The 27771-nt window shown below is 41.0% G+C and overlaps 6 protein-coding genes across 8 annotated transcripts; 4 read left to right on the top strand and 2 right to left on the bottom strand.

Annotated features, from left to right (window-relative positions):
* Positions 1 to 4420: 4420 nt before the first annotated feature.
* Positions 4421 to 5678, bottom strand: LOC135332019 (uncharacterized). The gene is made up of 4 exons (XM_064527325.1): positions 5646 to 5678; positions 5266 to 5595; positions 4677 to 5187; positions 4421 to 4559 (listed from the first exon to the last, which is right to left on the bottom strand). The coding sequence occupies exons 1-4, from the start codon at positions 5676 to 5678 to the stop codon at positions 4447 to 4449; spliced, it is 987 nt and encodes a 328-aa protein (XP_064383395.1). The 3' UTR covers positions 4421 to 4446.
* On the top strand, positions 4721 to 8413 carry LOC135330950 (15-hydroxyprostaglandin dehydrogenase [NAD(+)]-like). 2 transcript variants are annotated; one of them, XM_064525947.1, is made up of 10 exons: positions 4721 to 4863; positions 4916 to 5002; positions 5331 to 5443; positions 5850 to 6004; positions 6418 to 6534; positions 6685 to 6795; positions 7139 to 7235; positions 7549 to 7625; positions 7860 to 7999; positions 8151 to 8413. In XM_064525947.1, exons 4-10 carry the CDS (start codon positions 5888 to 5890, stop codon positions 8272 to 8274), a joined length of 783 nt encoding a protein of 260 aa, XP_064382017.1. In that variant the 5' UTR covers positions 4721 to 4863; positions 4916 to 5002; positions 5331 to 5443; positions 5850 to 5887; the 3' UTR covers positions 8275 to 8413. The 2 variants fall into 2 exon arrangements, with proteins under 2 accessions (XP_064382017.1, XP_064382016.1); XM_064525946.1 differs by having other exon boundaries at positions 5331 to 5530.
* Positions 8414 to 8466: 53 nt separating this feature from the next.
* Positions 8467 to 10213, top strand: LOC135330952 (15-hydroxyprostaglandin dehydrogenase [NAD(+)]-like). Its single transcript, XM_064525949.1, has 6 exons — positions 8467 to 8621; positions 8743 to 8862; positions 8991 to 9101; positions 9159 to 9255; positions 9468 to 9678; positions 9998 to 10213. Exons 1-6 carry the CDS (start codon positions 8532 to 8534, stop codon positions 10137 to 10139), a joined length of 771 nt encoding a protein of 256 aa, XP_064382019.1. The 5' UTR covers positions 8467 to 8531; the 3' UTR covers positions 10140 to 10213.
* A 2890-nt stretch (positions 10214 to 13103) lies between these two features.
* LOC135330951 (15-hydroxyprostaglandin dehydrogenase [NAD(+)]-like) lies at positions 13104 to 20190 on the top strand. The gene is made up of 6 exons (XM_064525948.1): positions 13104 to 13262; positions 15721 to 15840; positions 18504 to 18614; positions 18668 to 18764; positions 18933 to 19143; positions 19856 to 20190. The coding sequence occupies exons 1-6, from the start codon at positions 13173 to 13175 to the stop codon at positions 19995 to 19997; spliced, it is 771 nt and encodes a 256-aa protein (XP_064382018.1). The 5' UTR covers positions 13104 to 13172; the 3' UTR covers positions 19998 to 20190.
* A 1093-nt stretch (positions 20191 to 21283) lies between these two features.
* Positions 21284 to 25198, bottom strand: LOC135330930 (nucleoplasmin-like protein ANO39). 2 transcript variants are annotated; one of them, XM_064525913.1, is made up of 14 exons: positions 25040 to 25198; positions 24855 to 24964; positions 24583 to 24796; positions 24144 to 24250; positions 24050 to 24088; positions 23535 to 23604; positions 23431 to 23474; positions 23225 to 23356; positions 23050 to 23103; positions 22903 to 22989; positions 22531 to 22554; positions 22193 to 22234; positions 21525 to 21602; positions 21284 to 21461 (listed from the first exon to the last, which is right to left on the bottom strand). In XM_064525913.1, exons 1-14 carry the CDS (start codon positions 25086 to 25088, stop codon positions 21420 to 21422), a joined length of 1092 nt encoding a protein of 363 aa, XP_064381983.1. In that variant the 5' UTR covers positions 25089 to 25198; the 3' UTR covers positions 21284 to 21419. The 2 variants fall into 2 exon arrangements, with proteins under 2 accessions (XP_064381983.1, XP_064381984.1); XM_064525914.1 differs by lacking the exons at positions 21284 to 21461; positions 21525 to 21602; positions 22193 to 22234 and adding an exon at positions 22298 to 22424.
* Positions 25199 to 25235: 37 nt separating this feature from the next.
* Positions 25236 to 26690, top strand: LOC135330935 (uracil-DNA glycosylase-like). The gene is made up of 4 exons (XM_064525920.1): positions 25236 to 25398; positions 25476 to 25758; positions 25817 to 26164; positions 26282 to 26690. The coding sequence occupies exons 1-4, from the start codon at positions 25283 to 25285 to the stop codon at positions 26561 to 26563; spliced, it is 1029 nt and encodes a 342-aa protein (XP_064381990.1). The 5' UTR covers positions 25236 to 25282; the 3' UTR covers positions 26564 to 26690.
* The last annotated feature ends 1081 nt before the right edge of the window (positions 26691 to 27771 follow it).

Here is a 27771-nt window from a genome sequence, read left to right as displayed (position 1 = left end):
ACGTATCTAATGGTGTTACAGTGGAACCTCTGTTAACAACCACGTCCGAATAAAGGCCAGTTGCTATGCCTAGGTCCCAAATGAACAGTTTGTGTACAAAACAACCTCTCAACAAAGTCCACCTCTGTATAAAGGCCAAATCATTGTTTCCCAAAGGTGTCCGTTATAGAGGGGTTCCACTGTAGTATTATTTTCAGATCACAGCATTGTTCCTTTTTATTTGAATAGTGCTTCATAAGCTTGACTTTCGTACCAACAGCTGATGAAGAGACGTTACTGTTACTATAGTAGACTCTTATTAAACGTGTCTCAATAGCAGTATACTCACTATCACAATACTATAGTACTGGAAGGTTTGGGTATAACTAGGGAATGCATGCCTTGATACGATTACTTGTAGTTCACAGGTTAAGTGTCCATTGGAGTTGTTTCGTGAGCTGCAACCACATTTAAGCATTTCTTTGCACACAACTCGTAGTCCTCCATCTCGTAGTATATAGTCCTTACACCAGCGAGTCGATTGTCACCAATACAGTCTTGTATTAGCTGGGTCTTTGTTGTCCACTCTCAACCTCGTTTCCCCTTGTAATACTTCGATAGTAAAGTTGGAAGCTTCGCTGAGAAACTGATTGGAAATACCGTTACCACTGGACATTTAGTGGTAGATCTAGTTGCTTGTAATAATGAAAGCACCACAGGTGCTGATGCCTCGGTGGAGATGCCAAAGCTACATAACATATAGCCTCAATCCCAGGCCTTACACTTTTTCTTGCTGTTGTCACTGTTCATCCATACATCATAAGAAAGACATAGTGAGGCAGCAAAGAAAGAAATGGGCGTACAGTTAAGAAAAAGTAAGGCCTGGTTCGGGAAATCTCGTGATCCACAAGGATTTTTATGAACATGGGCGATATGTAGCCCACAATCGTGACGTAAGATATTCTCCCACGCATTCAGAGTTAATTAATTAATAAGACTGTACTGTACTGAGACAACCACCAAGCTGTGCTGCAAGTCAGATCAGAGAACCAGCGTGGCCAGCTCTGGTGGCAGTAGCTACCTGCTATATGATAATGATGACTAAACTATTCTTGATCTATACTATCAGTAGACTATAGAAAGACACAAGAAAAGGTGGATAGTCTGATAGAATCTGAACATATAACTAGTAGATCATCTAGCTAAGCCTAAGGTTTAGCTAGCTATAGTGCTTGCAAACTTCCAGTTCCAAGTCCATGTCCAGCTTGCTGCAGGCAAAGTTTTATTAGTCATAGATCTCTACGTGGGCAGTCCAACATCTCTAGCTCAGCATGCCCACGCTCATTTTCACCCTTCTACCACCCTTCTACCCTCACGCGACTTCCCGATACAGGCTCTCCTTTTTCCTAACTCTACGTCTATTTCTTTCTTTATTCCTCCAATTAATACCGTATTTTATCTCATTGAACGATTAATACAGTATTTTATCTTATTGAACGATTGTGATAAAGAACAGAAAAAGGAGAGCCTGTGTAGAGGCTACATAACATAAAGCTACTAATGCACATGATAAACAATTTAATTTTGCTGCATGCAAAAACTCAGAGATTGGGTAATGATCCACCATGATTGTTGTTAAAAACGATCGATGCCAAAAGTTCAAGTCTAAAATTAATGGCTGCATTAGCAGAGCCTTTCAGCTCTCTTCTCACTCTTGCAGCTACCAATAGCTAGCGTTCTAGTGCAGAGCTAAGTACTAAGTAGAGTAGCAACACTCAGTAAACAAGTTTGGCTACGTGCTCTTCTGAAAAGGCTGCAATGGCATTCCAAGTAAGCAAAACTAGGCATAACTCGAGAACAAAGCATTATTTTGCAAATCCACGAATTAAAATCCAAGTAAACATGACTAGAAGCCTATAGAAACTCTTACTTGCACTTGATTCATCCTTGAGCAGCTGTAGCAGTCTACACACAGACACACAGACACACAAACACACTACCGTATACCTCGCTTGCGCATGCGCACCGAGGCATAACTATGATGCCTTATCTATCAAAGTTAAGGTCATTCTTCCTTCCAGAGGACAAATGGCTTTTTGTTATCATTTACTGGATGCTGAAACAGAGGATGATATACGATTCTCACACGCAGTGGGACAATAGGTAAATGTACCTCTTTTAGCATGTGAGCAACACATCAACTAGCGTGTTCTCATATGGAGCACTCATAGGCGATAGCCCCTCTCTATGTAGGTAAATGTGACAGGCAACTCTACTTGCAACTCGTACTGTGGCTGTCCTTGCACCAGTACAAGCAACAACCCATAATTATTGTCAATCAGAGTGACTATGTATCCATTATTCAAATGTCACATCAATATCAATATAATAACTTTGAGCCATGAAATGAGATGATAAATGCTCAGTGACGTAAACAGATAACACACAAGTATATATAAGCATTGAGCGGCTCTTCTAAGCTACTGCACAGAGTACGATTGGTTCAACTCAGAATCATCGTACTCTCTCATTCAACGGAAACGGAAATGGAAAACGGAAATATCTCCGCTGTGTAAAGTTAACAATCATTATACCATTCTGTGTTCAACATTCTTGTCCTTAATTCCGCTGTGTCCACCTCCCCCCATCTCGTACACTGGATTCACCTATACCGATTTTCTCTTCTGTTGCTGACCCAGATGGTGGTAAAACAAGCAACAGGTAAGTAGTATGCTGTATGTATTGTAATATACAAAATGATAATGTATTATTTTTATTTTCAGTGCGGACGTCACAGCGTATCTTCCTTGTTTATTGTTTCATAAAAACTGTCACGTAATCAACCAACACAATGTTGACAATTAAGATCAACACTAACACCACCAATCCCACAGTAATTCCTCCAGCCACAATGGGTACCATATCTGCACCAGCAGCTGATCAATGTCATCAACTCTTGTGTGGTAAACGTTGTCTCAGGAGTAGACTCACCATGGATCACACTACTCGTAGTACTGGAAGGTTTGGGCGTAACTGTATTTCCTTCCTCTTCTGTGCAGTTGGTCTTATACAGGTGAGAATTATGCTAACATAATGAGCACCTTTATAACAATTGTAAGAATAATAGGCAGAATTTGGAAGTAAAAGTCAGTTATTAGGCCTTAAGTGATAAATTATCTCCTTGACATGGTACTTAGAACTAGTCTCGCGAGCAGCCGTCGAAGGGTCCTTCCCCCTTCGACGGCTGCTCGCGAGACTAACTTAGAACTACACCTCAGCGTACACTTTAATTATACCATTCCTGGGAAGATTATGACTATGATAGTGACGACCATGATTCTTGAGCTAAAGGAGCCTTGCAGCAAGCACGAACCTCCAGACAAGCAAACACCTGGAGAGGGTTTTGTACAGGTGTTCGGTGTGGTTTGAACCCTCTGAACATCTTCAAACTACACCTCAGCGCAAGCAAACACTTGGTGAGAGTGTTCTACAGGTGTTCAGTGTGGTTCGGGGTTCTGGTAACCAGGGAGATATGCCTTGGTACCAATATAGTGTCACAGGTGAAGTGTCCTGCATGTGGAGTCGTTCTGTGAGCTGCAACTATACAGTCAGGATCAACCTATTAAAGTATAACCTTCTCTGAACACTATTTTTATTTCAATCTCAAGGGCTTTCCTGAGAAAAATATAAAGATTGCCCCAAAAAAGATCATCAAACTCACTGCATGCATATGTAGTGGTATAATTATGTTGATAATGTAGTAATGATGTTTGCACCCATCGCAGATGGAGCGAAGGTCAATGCTCCCAGAGGACAGGTGGCTGTGTTGTTATCCACTGGATCCCAAGTCTCTCTGAAATAGAGGATCCGATTATCACAAGAGGTCCCCCCTTCTGCAAGCAAGTGAGAAATATCCAGCCTGTTCTCATATGGATTTAGAACACCCATGCATAAGCGATATTCCTTGTCTGTAGGTAACCGCCAGGCAACTCAACTTGCACCTCGTACTGTGATTGTCCTTGTTACAAGGACAATCACAGTACAAGGTGCTGGTACAAGGCTTGTACCTAAGAAACTAATAACATGTTTTGCTCCTGTCACATAACGCTGTTTGACTAGCCCATTATTTTTGTCATTATGACTACGGTACGGTAATCTCGTTAGTATCAGTATGCACATTCTCATGGATAAACTTTGATAATGAAATTGTGTGATTCATGTTCAATAGAAGTGTAAGCTACCCATCTAAAGCTACTGTGCAGTACGGTGACTGTAGTGCAGTGTACGTGTGCTTCAATACGGAGTCATGTACTCAGTGTGATTCATGTTCAATGGAAGTGTAAGCTACTCTTTCTATAGATCTAAAGCTACTGTACAGAGAATACGTGTGCTTCAATACAGAGTCATGTACTCAGTGTGATTCATGTTCAATGGAAAGTGTAAGCTACTCTTTCTATAGATCTAAAGCTACTGTACAGAATACGCCTGCACAGAGTCCTGTACTCTCTCATAGTCATGGTTGTCCCCCTTCCCATACATTGGGTTCACCTCCATACCGATTTGCTCCTCCGCTGCAGACCCTGCATGATGGTGGTAAAACAAGCAACTAAGTAGTACTGAATTATGTTGTATTCATACAGAAGGGATTTGAATGATAATGAATTAGTTGTTTTTCCAGTGCGGATATCACAGCATACCTTGTTTATTTGAAGTGTCTTTCATAAACTTGACTTTCGCGTAAGCAACCACCAACACAATGTTGACAATTAAGATCAACACTAACACCACCAACCCCGCAGCAACTCCTCCAGCCACAATGGGTACAATGTCCGCACCAGCAGCTGATGGAGAGACGTCACTGTTACTAGTCAACTCTATCACAATGTTAGTACTGGAAGGTTTGGGCGTAACTGTATTTTCTTCTTCTTCCACACAGATGGTCTCCGGATTCTGGTAACCGGGGAGACACACCTTGATACCATTAGTGTCACAGGTGAAGTGTCCAGTGGAGTCGTTTCTTGAGGTACAAAGTATACCACAGTCAGGACCAAAGTAGCCTTCCTTGCACACTACTCGTAGTCCTCCAAGAAATAGTTTAGTCCTCACACCACCAACTTGACTGCTACCAGTCAGAGTAGATGTTCTGTCTTGTTTTGGCCGGGTCAGTGTTCGTTGTCCACTCTCAACCTCTTGTCCACTTGGTAGTGTAAATATTCAATAGTAGAGTTGGAAACTTCCCTAAGAAAACGTATAGAAGATTAACTCAATCACCTTAATCGAACTCACCGGATATGTAGTGGTAGTTGTTGACACTGTAGAATCAAATGTAATGATATCTGTGCCCAGTACAGATGGGGTGAAAACCATATCTCCTAGAGGACAGATGGCGGTGTTGGTGTCATCCACTGGATGCTGAGCCTCTCGGAAACAGAGGGTGATACGATTATCACAAATGGGACAAGAGGTACCTCCAGGAGTAGGCGTGCAACAACTGTCATCAGCTAGTGTGTTATTATACGAAACACCCCTAGTTGATGCTCCCTCTCTGTAGGTAAATGTGACAGGCAACTGTACTTGCACCTCATACTGTGGTTGTCCTTGCACAAGTGCAGTGACCTATACTGATTAGTATTTACAACATAAAATTAATATTCCTGTAGTCTTACCAAAATAACTCCATACACACAGAGCATGTTCATTCCTATTCTATGAAGAACTAAAACATTTTACTGCAAGTGTTTTATATAAGGACCACACAGTAAAATTTACAGGGTGCATGTCAATATCTATTTGTGTAGTTAACGATCTTTACTCAATCTGGCAGTCTTCATTACATTCCTGTGGTTTTTGCCCCCCCTCTCTCTCTCTAGCTCTCTCTACTGTACTGTGAGCTGAGAAATGCGTGGAAATGGCTACACCAAGCCCAGAAGAGTTTGAGGTGCAGGGCAAGGTAGCCCTAGTGACTGGGGCAGCCTCTGGGATAGGCTTCTCTATCACAAGATGCCTACTGAAGAAAGGAGCCAAGGTAAAATGTCCACTGAAGATTTAATAGCTAGAATCTATGTTAATAATATAAAAGCTTGCTATAATATTATAGCTAGGTTTAGCTTGAATAAGCAAGATTCCTACCAATCATAGCTAGAGAGATGTATTTAATACTAGGACCAAGGTAGATTTAGTAACTTCGCTGTCACAGGTTACATTAATTAATTAGTAAGTGTTCTTTGTCAGCAAACCCAGCCCAATATCTGGTTATGTAAGTAACAGCCTAGTCTATAGGCTGTTACTTGATAACCCAAGAGAATAGGCCTAGATGTCTACTATTCTTCATTATATTTGGCTAGCACCATCCACTTGTGTGTTAGTCATTGTTTAGTCTGCATTGTCTCCGTCCCACTACAATGTGCCACCTGATCACAGTAACCTGCATGTGCGTAGGTGAGCATGCTGGACATTAACAAGGAGGCCGGGGAGAGGGCTCTCAAACACTTTCAGAAGAAACATAAAGAGAATGTCGTCTTCATGGTGGTGGATGTGACAGTCAAAGAGCAACTGGTAATACATTCTGTTGTACTAGTCTCTCTCCCTCTCTCTCTCCTGCACATCACATGCTTCACATGTACTAGCCTAGAGTTACTAATGCTTTGACTGCCCTAGTGCATCACAACCACTATACTCTGTACCCCGGTATATCTCACACATCAGGTAAAAGCGTTTACCAAGACCAAGGAGTGGTTCAATGGTCTGGACATAGTGTGCAACAATGCCGGTGTGGCTAATGAAGTAGACTGGAGAAAATTGGTGGAGACAAATATGGTGAGAATTTGAATATCTCACGGAAGCCTTAGACTATTTAACTCTGTCAATTTGCAAGTAGACAGCTGCAGTATAACATTCCGTACAGCAGTATTGTGTAGTAGTTCATACTTCTCAGTACATGTTGATACAAAGGTGTTGTCTGGTATTGAATGTGGTGTACCTCTCTCAGCCAAAACAAACCACGTTGCCATGGTTTTATAATAATTGTGGCCTTTTTAGCTCACTAATTGATGTACCAAAACAAACACCAAAATACAGTTGACTAGTTGCACTCTCTCACTCATTCTTTGGCTGATACGCGGAGTTATCATCTATCCCCTCCCCACATACACACACACAGATGGCCATGATAGAAGGAGTCCACTTGGCCATCCATCACATGTCCACACGCAACGGGGGACAAGGCGGAGTGGTCATCAACACAGCCTCTGTCGCAGGTGACTACTGACTCTATTATATACACAAGTAATTCCTAGAGTTTATATAAGGTTATGTATTAGGATGTGGGAGTAAATGATACTGAGAACGAGGTGTGAGGAATTACAGGCTCATAGTTAGCCTCCTAGTCCCAAGGGTGTGGGGCAATGATTTCACTGGTACTTAGCAACATTTTGACTGATTGGATTCTATAGAATTACCATGCCAACTCTTTTAGTGAGGGGGATATTTGTTTACAATAATGCACTACCAGTGGTCATTATTATGTTTCCAAGAATGCATTCCCACCCACATAACTCTCTGTGTCTCTAGGATATGTGCCCAACCCGTACGCACCCACCTACTGTGCCACCAAGCATGCCATTGTTGGCTACACTCGCTGCAAAAAGGTAAGTCCCAACTTAATAATCTCTTACTACCTGTATAAGTTATACTGCACCTGATGAGTTGGCACTTGTAAGGAATGACTGTAATCAATACAATGTGAGATGGGTATGCTATTGGTATGCCACGTTTAGACACAGCATCGAATTTCACACAAAAATGTAGTGTGATACTAGTGTGTAACTCTAGACTGTTAATCCTAACAAGACTTGAATACTCAAAAATGTGTGTGTTTGCAGGACCTTGCGAAGAGTGATGGTATTCGTGTGAACTGCATCTGCCCCGGGATGGTCAACACGGCCATGGTCAAGGACATGTTCACTGACCAGTCCCCTCTCTCCAAAGAGGTGCAAGAGTACGTCAAGGCTACCATGCTCAGGTGAGCCATGTGGGTGGATGGTGTACTTTAGTATTAATGTTTAGTGTGCTATAGTATGTGTGAAATGTAGCAGGTGTAAGTAGATATCTAGTACTTTGTAAAGGGAATGGTGCTTCTGTAAGTGTATCATTCCGGCCTCCCCTCCCTCCAGTGCTGACCAAGTGGCTGTTGGAGTGCTCAAGTTGATCCTGGACACAAGCAAGGCTGGAGCCATCATGGCCCTTACCTCTGAGTATGGAGCCACCTTTCCAGAACTGCCATCAATGCCTCAATGAACCTTTTAAATTGTCGCATTCACCAATCATGATTTTATACACTCAGGATAATGTTATGCACCATACCAAGAGTCCTAATGAACTCTTGATAATACAAACTCCCTAAAGCTGAATTCATAAATACACTTAATGATCTTTACCTACATAATTATTATTAATTATTATTAGGGAGTTTTGGCCGGAAGTGGGCGGATCTGCATAACCTCTATATGCAAAGTGTTTTGGTAATGATCTTTACCTATTAACAAAGAGTCAGTATGTTGGCTAGTAAAGTTGCTCTTATCACTGGGGCTGCTCAAGGCATTGGGCTGGCAGCTACTAGACTTCTGCTTAAAAATGGAGCAAAGGTAAGCTAGCTGAAAATAAAATGTACCTGCTATTATGGATATGATATGGTCCATATCCATATTGATATCATATCATTAATCATGTTTAATATTGTTTGATAACTGTTTTTATGAATCTCAGGTAAGCATGCTGGATGTCAATGAGATTGTTGGCAAGAGCTCCTGTTCCTCCCTTCAAAAAGAGTTCTCCTCAAGTGATGTAATGTTTACTATGGTGGACGTGACCAAGAGCAAAGACCTGGTACTAAATTATTAAACTGTAGCGATCTACCTACTTTACTGGTCCAGAGTGGTGCTCTGGGCGTGTGATAATGCTTGGATAGGTTTTGTGGTAATAATTATGGTTTCTGATAGTATTTTTTCTCACAGGCAGCTGCATTTGAGCGAACCAAGCAAATGTTTGGAGGACTGGACATTGTGCTCAATAATGCTGGCATTGGAAACGAGCTCAAGTGGAAGAAAATGATTGACATCAATCTGGTATAAATGTGTGTGTTACTGTCTGTGTGGTTGGTCACATGACGGCTGTGTCTGCAGGTGGCGGTGATTGAGGGCACAAGGCTGGGGGTGGAGCACATGTCCACTAGCAATGGGGGTAGAGGAGGCACCATTATCAACGTTGCTTCAATGGGAGGTGAGACAATGTCAGATCTAAAAAATGGACCAACAGTCATCGTTTATGATATTTTTGAGGCTATAAGCTTTGAGATGCCTATAAAAATCGAGAAATAGAGTGTTGAATTTGCTCTGTATTTAGTATGTGTTCAAGACTTAAAATTTATGACTCACTGAATCCAAACATTTTTGTTGCTTATATGGATGCAAATTTGTCGCTTTTTTATCCAGGCCTCATTGGTATGACCTTTGCCCCCGTGTACTGTGCGAGCAAGCACGGTGTGGTGGGGTTCAGCAGGAGCTTGAGGGAGTTGGCGCAGAGTGACGGTATAAGGGTCAACTGCATCTGTCCTGAGTTTGCTGACACAGCCATCGTTAACGACAGCATGATTGGAATGAATGAGGAGACAAAAGCCCTCGTGAAGAGCATTGGATTATTAACGTAAGGCTATAGTGATAGTTTTAGAGTGTGTGTGAACTACATGTGATGTGTACATTCCATATCGAAGAAAAGCAGCATAGGCTATTATTACAAGCTTGGTGATTTATCCGACTGTTTTCACGATCAAAATAATAATGCATTTTGTCGCCCTTTGAAATGCCTATCTAATGGATTGGTAATTGCTTACAAATCGAAAAAGGCATGGCTGATAGTATCCCTTACCCTTTATTCAGTCTGTATGAATTTGTCTTTCTGAGTCATACTTTGATAGTCTTGTTTTCATGTGTCCCCCCTCCCCCCCCCTCCCCCCCACACACAGTCCTGAGAAGGTGGCTGAAGGCATTCTGGAGCTGGCTACAGACACCACCAAGGCTGGGGCAGTAATGACAGTCACCCTCAGGAGAGGAATGGACTATTATAGAATGTTAGGTGATCCGAAGGTCACTAAGGCCAAACTGTAGTAATGTTACTTCGTTTTTTTAATTTCCTAGAGTGCCTAGAGTGTTTTTAATTAATGATGGATTGTTGTTTCAAATGGCCTATGCCTCTTGGATTGCATGCACACCCTTAGCCTCGATTCGAGGCCAATTGGCCTGGGATCGAGGCTAGCATACCCTCCACCACTTGTCAACCATGACATGCAGCATAAGTTCATTGAATGTACAAAAGTAAACAAATATTCATACAATAATTCATTAACAACTTTATTACGATACAGAGGGAGGCCTAAGTACGAGTCATAGTATAAACATTAAGTTTTGGAAGTACTGGTGGTAGTTATCTCTTCGGCATTCTAGTATCAGAAGAGATCCGACATGCGTGCACGAATCACTACAAGATCAGTGCATTGTGGCCAGGACCTTATCACATGACCAATCAAGCAAAGTTTTTAAGCTTTCGTTTGTGAATAATAGAACAGCAGAAAATTGGGTAATCAGTTAGAGTAATATAACATTAACGGCTAGGGTCTCAGATAATTGTTTAATGGTTTAGGTTTCCTGACAATGTTTTATGAGTCTTACGTTCACAGTGTCTATAAAATATTAATAGATTAGTTCGAACATCAAACAAACGACAACATCAACAAAGCTGTTTTTTGCACAAATCTGTTTTCTTACGCTGTGGTGTAGATCTAGTTCGAAGAAGTTCCGAAGAGTCGAACCACATCAAACACATGTCAAACATTTTTTTGCTTATGCTGTGGTGTAGCTCAAAGAAATCGAACAACATCAAACACATGTGAAATAACGGTGGTGTAGTTCGAACGATTCAAACTTCTTCGAACAACATGTACCAGCATTAGCTTTACAAATAAATGGGGCTACATTTTGATGCCAAGAACTCTGTTCTTTCCGAACATGTAATACCTTATATACACAGACACAGGTGCCTGTACAGTGAACGAAGAATAAATAAAATTATAACAACTGCATGGGTGTAGATCATAAGTTTTTTTCAGGGGTCACTTTCTGCACTGTGTCAGCATTAATTTTTTGGGTAGATCTATAATTATACAATGTACAGCTAATAAATTTTGGTATTAGGCCCAGGCAAATCTTTTGCCAGCCCCTTGATTTGATTTCAAGTTGGCCTAGCAATGTTACAGGAAGAAAATATAAATTGGAAGGGTTTTTGTAAGGTAAAGTGTTTTGAATGGTAAAATTCAGAGGGGTAAAAAAGGAGTAGAGGTCGAACTTTAAAGGTTGCATGCTGCATGCATGTGACACAATCACCAAGCGTCTGATGAGGTGGGCAGGACTACATGTATACCAACCTTTAGTAGCTTCTTCTTCGCATCACATCAAGACTAACACTAACCAAATAATATTATATCAAGGGGGGAAATAGGGGCACACAGCGAAATAAATATTCGAATCAATTAGTGATAAGTAATAAATGATCTCTTACCTTAAAACAGTTCCTTTCTGCTTTGGCTATATAAGGAGAGAAAAAATAAAGTTTAAGTGTTGTTATGCAAAATCTATGTGAGTTGTTGGTTGTACGGTATAGGGGAAGCCTCGATCTGTGTTACAACAATTATAGTACAAAAAAGGTTCAAGACAATAACAGGTCAAGTAGTGGGTAGTGGTGAGGGCGTTCAAAGGGCTAGGTTCTCTAGTTGTGTGCAAATGACACCATCAGGCATGCATGATTGTGATTATATAAACAGGTCATGGAATTTTCTCATGCAAGGAGCAAATAGTAGCATGTAAAGGTCAGCAAAGATTCACACAATAGGAGATTGATTACACAATTGTCACCGCTCTTCTGTACAAATTCCCATAGCTCCTTCTTTACCTGCAGTATTACCACGAAGCAAAATGATGAAAACACCAATAAGTATTTCACCCACAATCCCACACCCACACTGCTGTACCGAGCATGATTCACTTTCTTGCCTATTAAACTTCTCCAGTTCTTGGGTACATGGGCACTTACTAGATCTACATGTGATACATATCTATACATATATTCTCATGGTTATATACATGCAATCACCAAGTGTCTGATGAGGTGGGCATGGCTATACCAACCAGTAAGTTCTTCTTGGCCTAGCGCCACCCTGTTTACATCAGCAGTGATAGCACAGCGGATTTACATTAGACATTATTGCTATAGTTTAAGACGTGTTTTTATGTAATAACATCATGAGGGCCATTGAGGGGAGAGTATAAGCTTTAATTCTGTATGCTGTCGTATGATATGCTGTGATGGCTTGTGGCAAATGCTGCATGTGATTGCGGAATGATAGGCCATCATAGGGTGCTGGTATAATTATAATTCCTCAAGTTTAATAGGGGAGAGGGTTCAAATCAAGCACAACCTGCATGCTACCTGCATGCACAGTTTGTTGCACGAACAATTTTTACATGCACTGTTTGCACGGCTAGCTATTTTGTTTGTGCAAATTTTCTGAGATAATTGCATGTCTCTTCTCTTATTACGTTTGCTGCATGACATGGTAAGGACGAAAAAAAAGTTCGGTCAATAAACACACGTGACAAGTAGTAATGCTTAATTTGCTGTAATGGCGAATTTAGAATTACATCATTTTCCACACACATGCACTATAACCCGTATTTTTGCAACTGGAGAGTTGCATGGCAGGCCTCTTCTGCAGAAGTGATGAAGGAGAAAGAGCAGACGATTTCTTTTGGCAGAATTGACAAGAGCCTTTGCTTCAAAACTGGGCGACTACCTCATCCTCATCTCTTCAGAGGAGGAGGTATCGTCAAGGTCATCATTTGTGTTCATTGCATGCTGCACAACAAACTGATAATGAGGTCACATCACTTTACTTGAAAATAATTAGCTCTCTGCCTGGATTCGAGGCTAGTCCCCATACCGCCCTTGCCTAGCCTTGTTCCCAGGCCGTCAAATTCCCCATACGCCTTAAAGTTGTAACTTCCTTCATGCTATATAAACAAGTTTGGCTTGTACGAGATTTCACTGCTGGTCCCTAGCCCTATTGATTGTATATTAATTGACTCAGTATGTTGGCTGGTAAAGTTGCACTTGTCACTGGAGCTGCTCAAGGCATTGGGCTGGAAGCTACTAGACTTCTTCTTAGAAATGGAGCAAAGGTAAGCTAGCTGAATAAATACTGCACGCTAGCCTGTTTAAAGAAAGTGCATGAGCCTACCGGTGTAGAAGCAATATTGGGCTCCCCCTGATTTTGGGGCCCCCACGGTCCTATTTCATTAGCGCTTTGAGGCCCTAGCCTCGAGACCAGCCGTTCGTTATCTGGAAAGAACGCCTGGTCAAGTTCCAATGTAAAACTCGTTTAGCTGAGTCAGCGAGTCGTTAGGCTTGAGTAGTTGTGAACATGATTGCGGTAACCGCCATACTATAGCTAGTTGCACGTTACTGGAAGCACTGTTATAATGATATTCACGGGTAAGTATGCATGGATGGTCGATTATTGGTCCAAGAAATTCGTGGGACCAATTAGATGAGTTCTACATTGGAACTTGATCAGGCGTTCTTTCAGATAACGAACGGCTGGTCTCAAGGCTATTGAGGCCCCTCCCCAGAGCCTCTAAGTAGAAACTTTTTCTGTGATGATTTTGTACAAAAACATGGAAATGAGATGAAATGCTGTTTAGTGGCTTTATAATGGCTTTATAATCTGCCCCGCTCCTTCAATAAAGGGGCGTGGCAAGCGAGACTTAGATTATAGTATGTGTTTCAGTATCAGACTCACCATGCATGCACCAGCACAGGACAACGATAGTTACTATATATACAGCTGTTTATAGGGATGCTACTGGACGCTTCACTGCATGCATGTCAATTATATAAGGCCAATTAACTTATTCTGTAAGCTGACAAAAGGTCACATTTAGTCTTCCAGATCTACATGTATATCTGTATTTTTGCAGTTAATTCCATATATTATAGAAGAGAGAAATCTGTATAAAATAATATGGTATAATTATTATACTTGCATGCATGAAGGCTTTGCCCCTCCAACGATATGCATGTATGGGTCCCATGCACTTATCTTGCAGCGTATAATAATAGTATATATCTATAATTAGCTTGCAGCCTCAGCTTCAGCCTCTGTTAGAATTCCCTTGCTGACTATAGATCTCGCACATGCACAGTGCTTACCCAAACTAGGAGCTGCATGCATGCATGCTTATATACCAACTCCTAAAACATTCACCAAGTCATAATTATACCAAACTCTTTTATTGCAGAGTTTTGGTTTGATATAAACTTGCAGGTGATGTTGTCTAATTTTTTTAAGTATGATGCATGGCCTTGCTCTATATATATATGCAGGAGAGGCCAAGGGCTAATTCTACAGTTAGAGCTAAAATAAAAATTAATATCTACGTGGATAAAAGAACAAGTGCATGTAGCTATTTACAGGTGCATGTAGCTATTTACAGGTGCATGCTAACTTACCTAGCCTCGATTCCAGGCCGATTAAAATACGATTTTAATTGGCCTTGAATCGAGGCTAATATACTATGCAATTTCTTGCTCTTCGATTTGAAGTTTGGGGATTGTGGAGGGGTCTATTTCAACTCCTGCTATATATAGACTGAGTTCTTGATAGGTCAGCAGCTGCTGCTCTAAACCCCATTGTCATGCAGTAGCTATATATAGCCAACGTGTTATGCTCTGTATATAATAATATGCACGTGTTGCATGTGTACAATGGCTCTTTGTATTACTACACTCAAGTATTTACACATACATGCATGCACATGCATGGCTGTCCTATTATAGTTATTATACTGTTATCCCAGTGACCATGCAAGGCTGCAAGGCAGCACAGATTGTACATGTATATAGGTATATAGTAACTTTCTTGATTCTATATATTGGAAGTTTAGATATAGATATACAGTAGAACCTCGCTAATCCGGACCCCTTTAATCCGAAACCTCGCAAATCCAGACAAAATGGTAAACTGAAAAAGAGGAGGGGCTGTCAGTAGAATAGAGTACTACGCATGCGCAATGTAAATTGCTTAGCTGAATCAGCAATAATTTTTAGTGATAAACTGCTGAAGACAATGGCCACTGCAAAGAAAACGAAGAGAGAGCTCACAAGACTCACTGTATTGGAGAGAAAGTTGAGATAAAGACTATTCTAGCTATATAGCAGCTTCCCTTCTGGCCACAGTAATATCATAATACATGTACAAGTGTCTTCGTTAATGATAATGTTCATAATCAATTAATGACATATGTTAATCCGGAAATTTCATGTATTCGGATGGGGTGTGGTCCCGCTCTGTTCGGATTAGCGAGGTTCTACTGTACATAATTATAAACATTATAGCCATGCATGCATCCACCCATTGATTCTCATCTCAAACTCCTATTACTGTTATGCTGGGCTTGACTCCACTGCTCAGAATAGACATCTATATTATATACGGGGCCCCTAAATCACTATATTATGGGGGCCTAGGGTGCTAGTGCAATAGTGCACCCCCACATCGCTATAGAGTTTTAGGGCGGGGCCCAAAATGAGACCCATATATCACTTCTACACCGAAATAATTATTATGGCTGTTTTCAGGTAAGCATGCTGGATGTCAATGAGACTATTGGCAAGAGTTCCTGCTCCTCACTTCAAAAGGAGTTCTCTTTAAGTGATGTCATGTTTACTACGGTGGACGTGACTAGGAGTGAAGACCTGGTGAGTGATTCTAGCTATAATTATAGTATTGACTACATCATTTTGCTTGTCTGGGGTACGTGGTGCTCAGGATGGGTGCTAAGATAAGTTTTATGTTAACCCTAGGCGCGCGCGGGGGGGGGGGGGCAGACAATATAACCCAAGCACAAAATTAATATTGCTGAAGTTAGGCGAGTTTTTTTACATTTAATTTGTCAACTATATAAATTACTTTTACTAGTTTATACTAGGAATATGCACACACATGATTAGCCTCGCGCAGAGTTGTATTTAAACAATTTTAGGAAAGAAGGAGAGTATAGACTTGCATGCTAGAGAGTATAGAGAACGAGTTATGAAATAGCAAATACATATACATTTTTGGTTAGAATCAGTCTCTCAAGAAATCTGCTATCTCTTCCAAAGAGTATAGTAGCGTCGTGTTGGCTTTGAGACTCCTATATAGCTACAGCCTAAGCTAGCTTCTGCTAGTACGTAGCTTTATTCTCTGCATAATTATGCCAATAGTGGAGGTAAACATACAAAGGTTTTCTGAAACCCTCGCGCTAAGGCGATCGCCAAAATTAGCAGTAAAAAGTAGGTGTGTTAAAAAAAATTGATGCTGTTTTTTTAGAGGTGTGTTTTGAAAAATGGTGCTGTTTTTTTACAGAGGTGTGTTTTAATTAAGGTGGTGCAATTTTTGTATTTCATTTTGTAAGACAGGTTCCTTTTTGCAGAGAGAGGTGTATTTTGTAATTTTGTAGAGAGATGTTTGTTGTGTTTCAGAAAGCAATGCAGAACAGACACTGTAGTGAGATCTTCTTTCTTGCCTCCACTTTTAAGCACATGGTGGAGGCAAAAAAGAAGGAACATTTGCCACATGGCTTTGCTAAGAGAGAGGGCAGACAAAGACACTCGCAGGCGCATTACATACACAGGAATAAGGGGTGTGTCTGCAAGAAGTCAAGCTCACAAATGGCTACTCAGTATAGCTAGCTTTACAGCTAGCTCTTTTCTGACTTTTGTAGCTAACAAAAAGCTAGCGCTTTATAGTGCAAGACAAACGTTGAATAGAAACTTTGTGCGAACAAATGCTACGCACTCTTCTGAAAAGGCTGCAATGGCATTCCAAGTAAGCAAAAGTATAGGCATAACTCGAGAACGAAGCATTATTTTGCAAATCCACGAATTAAAATCCAAGAAAACGTTACTAGAAACCTATATAGAAACTCTTACTTACAGTTTATTGATCTTTAAGCAGCTGTAGCAGTCTACACAGACACAGACACAAACACACTACCGTATATCTCGCTTGCGCATGCGTACATCGAGGCATAGTTACAGCAGCTGCTGTTGGTGCTTTTTAACCCTTTAACCGCCACGGGCCACGATCGTGTCCCGCAATAGTGACTTTTTTGCGAAATTCTAATTCTGCGATACTTAGGAAGTAGCTCGAACTACGCACATCCCTGTAAAGAGGAAGAGCTGTAGAATCACGTGCAATTTAGTCTAGAAATTTCCAAGCCACGTTGCTATGTTAAAATTTCATTAGCATCTTACCGCACGAAGTTTATAGCTATGGCTAGGTTGTTTACTTGTGCCGATGTGCTTGAACAGCTTGAGGACAGCAATGGCGATGTCTCCTCTGGTGATGACAGTGCCTATATGAAGGAGAGGGGATAGTAGGATACCTCCCAAAGGCTACCAGCTTTATGCCAGACGCTGATGAACTGTCTGGGACTGAGGACATGCATGACATGGACCTATAAACGCTAGCACTATGGACCAGGACGGTGAAAGACCAGGAGAGGGCTCACTGTGTGACTCTGGCAAGTAGTATAGTATAGCTAGAATATCAGTAGTGTAAGTATAGTATAGCTAAAATAGGATCAGCAGTAATGAACACTCTTTATGTGAGCTTGTAAATTTCATAGATCGTTCACCGATATAGTAATACGTACGTATTGTACTTCAAATTGATATATCTTAGCACTGTTACATTCATATGATGTGAAAATGAAGCTTAGTCAAGCCTTTATACCATATGATAGGCTGATCCATAAAAAAAAATTTGGATTTTATCTCACCGCTGGCCGAGCATTTTAAAATGATAAAAACAGGTGAGCGTAATAACCGTGGTTGTTATGGCAACACGTGTTGCACCATTTTATTCCTTGTTGTATGGGCATTCTATTGGTATATGGTTGCTAGGCATTTTATTGCTCTGGAAACCCGATAGAGAATTTACAGACATTTCACTTCACTGTTAATTAAGAATCCGACGGTTAAAGGGTTAAGTAAAATATTACGTTCAGCCTGACTAAATTATGTGACGCTGTAATTACAGCAACTACGACAGCTTGCCCTGCCCTGCCTGCATGCTTGTTTGTGATGCTGCAAGCTATATAGTCCGTAAAATATGTCTAGTGAGTTAGCTCCACTGAGACATCCAGTCTGTGTGACTACATGCAGTAGAGCTTAGTATAAGAAGCAAGACTTCAGCTGTGATCCTAGTCCGGGCCACAGTGCATATAGTTTCGTTTTACGCTTTATTTCTCATTCTATTGTTCTAGCTAGTTTTATTGCCCTGCATGTACATTTATTGCAAACACTCCTCTTGTTTTTTGTGAACTAATGTCAACAGCCAAGGGTTTATGTGCTCTAGTTGTTTTCTTTTGTCCCAGGTGGCTGCATTTGAGCGAACCAAGCAAATGTTTGGAGGACTGGATATTGTGCTCAATAATGCTGGCATTTGCATTGAGCTAAAGTGGAAGAAGATGATTGACATCAATCTGGTATATATGAATGTAGTTTTGTATGGTGGGTCACGTAACAGCTGTATCTGCAGGTAGCAGTGATTGAGGGCACAAAACTGGGGGTGGAGCACATGTCCACTAGCAATGGGGGTAAAGGAGGTACCATTATCAACGTTGCTTCAATGGGAGGTGAACCAAATTAATATCATATCTGAAATTGTCCAACAGCCATTGTTTTGATAACCAGTTCAATATGTATAGGTGTTATATAGAGTATGTGTTCAAAGCTTAAGATCTGTGACTGGCAGAATCCCAACATTTTTGCGCATTGATTTGTTTGTTGCCTCTCTTATCCAGGCCTCATGGGTATGACCTTTGCCCCCGTGTACTCCGCGAGTAAGCATGGTGTAGTGGGGTTCAGCAGGAGCTTGAGGGAGTTGGCGCAGAGTGACGGTATAAGGGTCAACTGCATCTGTCCTGAGTTTACTGACACGGCCATCGTTAAAGACGGCATGAGTGGAATGAATGAGGAGACAAAGGCCCGCGTAAAGAACCTTGAATTTTTAACGTAAGGCTAAGGCTATAGAGTGTGTGAACTACATGTGAAAACAAGTACATAGCCTCGATTATCCGAACACCTTATCCGGATGGCTGAAGTTATTGGGATACCAGAATGACTCTCGATTTTATATATGGGGTATACATTACAGTAGACTCTCGATTCCGGCTCTCTAGGCCACCTTGATATACTGGCCATTTGGCTTGGCACTGATTTCTAGCTAGATGTTTACTGCATGCACAAACGGCCACTCATGCTATTCCGTATACACAGGCCATGCAGTGCTGGCTGCCCCAAACTAGGTTTTCACTTCGTTATGGCCGGATATGAGGTTTGGTTGGATTACACTTAAATAGAGAGCAGAATGATTTTTATCCAAAATTAGTTATTAAATTCGGAGTAAGGTCGTTTTTAAGCCTCAGCTATTTCCTGAAATACAGCCATGTCGCTATTGCGGCCAATTAAGCTGCACTGTCCCAGGGGTGACCGGTTTAACGAGAGTCTATATACTGTATTAGCCTTGGTAAATTTTCTGAATGGACCTGTTTTTCACAATTAAACGATACATTATAATTGTATGGCCCTTTAAATCTAGGGGAAAAGGGTAGGAAGGATGTTAAAAAGGCATGGGCTAGTACAGTATCCCCCTATGTATATTAGAATTAGTATTTCCGAGTCATACTTTGATAGCCACATAATTATATTGCTATACACACCACAGTCCTGAGAAGGTGGCTGAGGGAATTCTGGAGCTGGTTACAGACACCACCAAGGCTGGGGCAGTAATGACAGTCACCATCAAGAGCGGAATAGACTACTATAGTATGCTAGGTGACCCGAAGGTCACTAAGGCCGAAGTGTAGTAATGTGAACAGCTATTATAGAATGCTAGGTGACCCAAAAGTCACTAAGGCCGAAGTGTGTGTAGTGATGTAAACAGCTATATAAAGTTAGTTTTTGATATCCTAGAGTGTTCCTAGAGTGTTTTTGTTATTTACCTCGCTTGTTAACCATGCATTGCAGTATAGATAATAATCTTGGCAGCATAATTATATTATATACACACATGCAGTCAGCTTTCCAAAAAAGTTAATATCCCGAGCGAGGGCTTCTAAATCACATGGACACCGGACACCGACAAAACGGTTGGTACTTGATAAGACTCACGAATAATAGTATAGCTGAATCAGTAAATATATATATAGTGAGTGTTATAATAGTTCCTACTGTTCCGTCCGTGGTTCCTACGGTTATTACATTCCAGGGTTCCACAGTTCCCAGCGTTGCGTGGTTCCTACTGTTCCGTGGTTTCTGTACTGTTCCCAGCGTTCCATGCATGTTCCCACTGTTTCTTTAAACAGTAGGAATCATGAAACGCTTGTAACTATATAGGAACTATGGAACCATGGAGTTTGAAACTATAGAACAGTAGGAACCATAACGCTTGGAACAGCTAGTAGCCATGGAACAGTAGAAACTAGAAAAGTAAGGAACCATGGAACGTACTGTAGGAACTACATGTATTATTATTGTAGTTTATTGCTGATTTAGCTATACTTGTGAGTCTTATATCAATTGCTATGCTAGTCCAACAACTTTACTTTTCTTGGCAACGGATACTATAGTATTAAAGTTGCAGGTACAGTACTATATAGTATACCTCCTCTGAGGCACTTTTCGGTTACAAATTGACTTTGCATGACCTAAGTTGCTGAAAGATTGATTATAATTATAATGGCCATTTGAAAAACTACAAATTGACTTTGCAATGACCTATGTTAATCATTAGTTGCTGAAAGATTGGCCTATCTAATTAGATTACCAGGAAGAGCTATTTTATACGTACAGGGAGGGGGAGACAACAAAGGAGTAAAGTGAAGTAGCGGTGAGTGTGTTTCGAATGACTGGGTTCTCTGCATGTGGTAACCTACACCTCCCTATTTGGGCAGAGCTTCAACCCTCAACACCACCCACACTTCAAAACAATGGCTACACTAGGCTATACTATCACTAACATTTTGTACATTAGAATCGCAACACATTCATAGTGACAATTGACACCATGAATGGTATATATGATCACTTCAACCTACTAGTACTGGTAATTACACACAATCCTTGCCAGAACGCAATAGTTAGATCGCAAAGGTTTCTGCTGATTCGAAAAATATTCTTAGATTAGTAATACCTAGTAAACATGAATTAAATAGTAGCATGTAACGGTTATTAAAGATTCAAACAATGCGAGATTGATTGTACAAACATTAAACATTGTTCAGTTTTGTTTACCGGCTCTTTTGCACAAATTCCCATAGCTCTTTCTTTACCTGCAGTAACCATGAAAACAGCGATAAGTAATTGTACCCACCACTCTATTGAGCATAACTAACACTTTCTTCCTTGATCTTGAAACTGTTGCCTACAAAATTATTGAACTTTTCCAGTTTATTGGGTACATTAGGCAGTTGCTGCATGTGATACATAATTATAATTATAATCAATTACCAAGCGTCTGATGAGGTGGGCACGACTAGCCTCGATTCCAAGCTGCGAAGAGGCCTGGCATACCTTCGCATACATTAGTGTATTTGTTGATACTGTCTCTACTTAACGTCACCCTACACAGTAAGGCTACAGATGTTATAGGAAAGGCATGATGTGTTCCTGTGGTAATATGGTTCTGGCAAGTCATTTGCTATCAAATCTTGCCTTTAGAAGTCATTGTTTCAGTCTTCTTTTTTCTTAGATACTACCTCAGCCTGAACATGTGGATGGGATTTCGCTACAAACTTTTAAATCTAAATCTCTCTATTAAACGTACTCGTTCGTGTATTGCTTTAATAGTATCAGGTCTCAGATTAGTATTTTTTGTTGACACTCTGCACAAATTTGTTGATATAAAAAATAAAAAATGCCTTTGTGGTCAAGAACTCGTACGTATTCTTCCTTTTTGTAACATTGTCTGTTTTTATACAATTTAAATTGCTGTCAATTATTTCGCGCATGCGCATGCAAAGTATACCAGGCCGCCTGGAATCGAGACTACTTATATACTAACCTTTAGTAGCTTCTTCTTTGCATCATCAAGACTAACACCAACCTGTTTAATCAAATAATCTTATATAACTTTTATATGAAGACTAGGGGCATCACAGCGGAAAAATATTCGAATCAATTAGTGATAATAGTGAGAAATAATAAATGAGAAAATCTGATTGCAATCAATTTTAAAGTTTGTAGTTTGTTAGAGTTTTTTTTTAAGGCTTGTTTCGTTTCTTTGAGCCAGTGTTCTAGAGAGTACAAAAAAGGAGTAAAATTAACAACTGCTGAACAATTGGCCTATCTTCTAATTAAAGAAATCAGATTTTATCAATAAATTTGTGTACAATCTCTTACCTTGACATTTCCTTTCTGCTTTGGCTATATAATGGAGGGAGGGGGAAAGAATCAAATTCAAGGTGTTTGTTATGCAATAACACGATATAATTATGGGTGAACAACTAAAATAGTGAACTGTTATGTACAAACAAAAGAGAGGTCAAGTAGTGGTGAGGGAGTTTTAAGGACTTTTGTACTTTTTATGCCTCCCCAAGGGGAGTTTTGAAGGACTTCAGTTCTGTTTATGGATAACCCTACACCTCCGGACCTCAACACACTAGTGCTACACCACGACTATTTGTACTATACAGAATCAATTCACACTTGTAGTGGTAATTCAAGTCAACACCATGAATATAATTATCTTACACAATCACAGAATTTTCTCACCGTGGTGGGAGCTGACATGGTCCCCTTGGTGCTTTTGGGCGCCTGCTTGGGAGGCTGAGGGGTCTTAAACACCTTGCTCTTAAGGAGCTGCAGAGGCAAGGGGAGTTAGTGGTTTTTGTTACCTGCTAACCAAATTATCATACTTACATCTTGCCCCTTCTGTTTCGGCTTTCCATTATTATTATTAGGCTTTCCATTAGACTGCAAAGAGAATAGACTGACAGCAGATGGCAACACAACAAGTAATTGCCATAAAATGTAAAACGAAAAAGGGTCAGCAAAATTTTTTTTGTGGTGGGGAAATTAGAATTCTATCACTCACCTTTGCCTGAGGCTTTTTGGTGGGGGGTTTTACATCTTCTACCTCTTCCTCATCGTCTGACACCTCATCGTCATCAGACATGTCAACATCATCATCATCAGACAGGTCATCATCATCGTCGTCGTCTGATTCCTAGTGTGGTATGGGAAAGTTATATATTATTATAGTGACCGCAAAGCCAAAGAAAAATAATATATAACACTGACCTCAGGCTCTTCTTGGATAACATGTCTTTTCTTATTACGCTTGGCTGACAAGACATAGACGAATAAAGTACATAACTCAATAAACCCACACAAGCAGGACTTACCAATGCTTCCAGATGTGTCCATGCTATTATCAGCGGTAGATTCATCAGACGATTTCTCTAACTTCATTTGCTGCAATGGTGAAACCAATTAGAATGAAATCACTACGGCCTCTCAAAGCTAGTAAGTAGCTGAGCTAAATACACTCACAATAATAATTATGATGATTATCATGAACAAGCAATGATGAATTTGATGCACATTTTTGCATAAAAATCATAGAGAAAACTCAAAGAGTGGGAAATGATCGACCATGATAGTTGGTGAAGAGGGTGCCAAGTTTAAAATTAATGACTGCTGCAACAGTGTAATTCTTCTGCAATGGCATTCCAAGTAAGCAAAAAAAATTGAGAACGACAATATTTTACAAATCCAGGATAAACTCGCATTTTATTGGTCCTTGAGCAGCTGTAGCAGTCTACACAGACTATGTACCGCATACCTCGCTGCGCACACGCACTCGAGGAATACTCACAAACATATCTCAGACACACACACACTGATGTACAACCCATACCTTTGCAGGCTTTGCAACTGGAGAGTCGGCAGGTCTCTTCTGTAGAATGGATCAGACGTGATGACAAAGAAAGAACAGACAATTGTCTTATCACCTTTTTGGCTGAGTTGACGAGAGCCTTTACCTCGAGACTGGGAACTTCCACATCCTCATCATCTTCGGATGATGATGTATCATCAAGGTCATCAAAGGTGTTCATTGCTGCACAACAAACGAGGTCTAATAAGGAGTGATTACAGGTCGAGCTAGCAAAGCAATCTGATAAGATACCCAATCAGGCAAACCATGAGTAGTAATAAGTCTAGCCAGTAGTGTAGCTACCCTTGAAGCCTCAAGAGCAACATTATGTAATGCTGGTGAGGATCAGTGGGTGGCAATATCAATATAGGCAGGGCTACAGGATATCGGAGACATAGGGTGGTCACTGATATGGGAGGCCCGGCCTCTACATGATAAAACTGTATAAACTTAAACGATTGACGGCTATTACAAATTGTCAACAGCTACCTAAAGCAGTAACACTACAAACTTACTCTCAACACACGATCCCACAATGTGCACTGGACCGGATCCTGAAACGAGCTCAAAAGTGATGGGTGGGTTGAGTGAGAGGAAGAGAGAGCACTGCTCTGTGCCTCCGACCCTCAGAGAGAGGATGGTGTGCTTTACCTTCTCACCCTCATCATTCTCGGCTACCACTTGAACTACATTTCTCTCTCCATCCTTAGCAGACGCACCAAGACATGCCTGAGGGAGAAAAACATAGGAGATGAAATGATGGTGGTTGTGATATAAATATTCCTACTTGTCTGAGCTCTAGAGTTTTGTCTATGACAATGCCTGCCATATCTTCATCTTCGTCATCATCTTCATCCTGCCATGTGATCTTTTTCTGTTTAGAGGAGAGCTCCGCTCCTACAAGTAGAGATCATTACAACAAATGAACCAATGCATAGCGTTAAGCAAACAAGGTCTATAGTAACTGCATACCCCAGAATTCTTCAAGGCTTTGTTTTCCAATGCTTTCCTGTGGATCCATGGCTGCTAACTATTCTGTATTGCCTCTTGTACTTGAGTTTCGGGTCTTCTTTGCACAATCTCAACCACGTGGCTTGGGCCACGAGGTCATAGAAAGCTGCGATCTGATTGGCCAGTCTCGGAGGTTTGAGCGGCTTCAATTCTCGAGGCCAAGCACTTAATTATCTATGAGGTAACCCTTGTGCAGCAGTGAAGATGGCAACTAGAACAAGTAGGTCAACAGCTGCAAAGAAGCTGAAAACAGCAGCAAGTACACTCAGCAAGAAAATCTCCACATTTTTCGAGCCCTCAAAAACGAGCAGCAGGAAAAGGTGGTTTTGCGATTCGCATGCAAATCTATCACTCACACTATTAAATACATCAATGTTTTCCTCTCTCATGAATGTAGGCCACAGAAAGAGTTGCCAGACGAAGCAGAGAATTCTCTGCCTCCCTCCAAGATCCCACGTACAGACACGTCCCCCTCACCAACAACATTCACACCCTCCACACCACCCTCAAAGGTTAAGCCGGATATCTTGACACCCTCCCCTGAGCAGAAGGAGAGGATGGAGAGCAACAAACTAGAAGCTGAGTCGAAAATGATTGCAAAAAAGTTTGGTGCAGACAAGATTGGTCTCAGCTGGATGAAGGCATTACACTCTGAGTTCAAGAAACCTTACATTAGTACGGTAACTCCCATACAAGTGTTCTGAATGCAATATAATTCACTGTACTTCCCTAGCTTAGCTGGCCTCCTTTTTGTCGGAAGAACGTTGCAAAGAAACTGTGTACCCCCCGCCGGAAGATGTCTTCAGTTGGACTCTGGCCTGCTCCATACACGATGTCAAGGTGGTTATGCTCGGGCAAGATCCATACCATGGCCCAGGGCAGGCTCATGGCCTTTGCTTCAGTGTGAAGGTGGGTGTGACCACTCCTCCCAGTTTGCGGAACATGTACAAAGAGTTGAGCACCGATGTGGAGGGTTTCACTGTACCCTCCCACGGCTACCTTGTGGGATGGGCCAGACAAGGTGTCCTGCTACTTAACGCTTGTCTGACTGTGAGACACAAGCAGGCTAATTCACACGCCGGGAAGGTGACTAACGATGATAACCTTATTATATGCACCCTTGATATTGGACCTAGCACTACTTTGCTATTGATTCTCTACTAGAAAAGCTTGTTTTGTTACATGCATTCTCTCTTATTGCAGGGTTGGGAGAAGCTGACTGATGCTGTTGTCCACTGGCTGAATGATCAGGGGGAGAACATTGTCTTCATGTTGTGGGGCTCCCATGCTCAGAAGAAAGGATCGTTCATTGACCAGAAGAAGCATTGTGTTCTCAAGTCTGTCCATCCTTCCCCCCTCTCTGCACATCGTGGGTTCATGGGATGTAAGCATTTCTCTAAAGCTAATGATTATCTCGCGAGTGTGGAGAAGAAACCTATTGATTGGAAAGACCTACCGTCTTCAATCAATGTATTAGAAGAATGAACAATATACTCTGTTTTTGCATGCTGACTTGTGTTATATTTATATCCTCCTTCACACGCATACACATGACTCATTTATTCCCGCCATATGCATTTAACCATGACACTATTGTTCTCGAAAACAACAATTTCTTTAGTAATTTTGAAATCACTTAATTTTCAGCTGTGGAAAATATAATCTAAAATAACTCTCATACATTCAAAGTATTTTGATGATTATTATATATAATTCAGTGTTTTTTGATCATCTTCTTTCAAGTGCATCAATTGCATCTGCAAAACAGTTAAGTTACGCTTGTGAAGAATATGTAACGTTTTAACTTACAATAGGAGTAGGAGGCCACTAAGATCGGAAATAGTGACTTAAAGTTCTTGACTGGCACTGTTGTAGTCTTGACTTCGATGTCACCGCTGGGTAGACTTTGAAGCTGAATCGAAAATGATTGCAAAAAATTTTGCAGACAAGATCGGTCTCAGCTAGCTGGAGTTCAAGAAACCTTCATTAGTAGGTTCTGAATGATAATCTATTTAAAAATTAATATGTGACTGCACTTCCCTCAGCTGGCCTCCTGTTTTCAAGTTGCAAAGAAACTGTGTACCCCCCTCCGGAAGATGTCTTCAGTTGGACTCTGGCCTGCTCCATACACGATGTCAAGGTGGTTATGCTCGGGCAATATCTATACCACGGCCCAGGGCAGGCTCATGGCCTTTGCTTCAGTGTGAAGGTGGTTGTGACCACTCCTCCCAGTTTGAGGAACATGCACACAACACCTGCAAGAAGGCCAAACAACATCTTGGCTTCATCCATCGCAAGTTCCATAAATCACCACCTCAGATCAGGAACCAGATCTACCGCACGGCTGTTCTGCCTAAGTTAGACTATTGCGGTGCAGTCTGGGACCCTCATCACCACACAGATATAAAAAAACTGGAAAGCGTCCAAAAATTTGCAGGGAAAATTGTAACGAAGCAGTGGAGGGCAGAATACCCTGACCTGCTTGCCTCCTTAAACTGGAAACCTCTGTCATCTCGAAGGAAAAACCAAAAACTGAAAGTCTGCTTTAATATATACGTACTTAATAATTTATCTATAATATCTCCCAATGTTTTCACCCTCCATCCTCGCCCTTCCCCCCGTCACCCTCATAATCAAATTATTTTTAAACCATATGTTAAAACCCTAGCCCATAGACATTCCTTTTTTGTAAG

Source organism: Halichondria panicea, chromosome 2 (genome assembly GCF_963675165.1).
Source record: "Halichondria panicea chromosome 2, odHalPani1.1, whole genome shotgun sequence".
Lineage (NCBI taxonomy): Eukaryota > Metazoa > Porifera > Demospongiae > Suberitida > Halichondriidae > Halichondria > Halichondria panicea.
The sequence above is the reverse complement of the archived record's forward strand: the minus strand, read 5'-3'. Positions and strand labels throughout refer to the sequence as shown.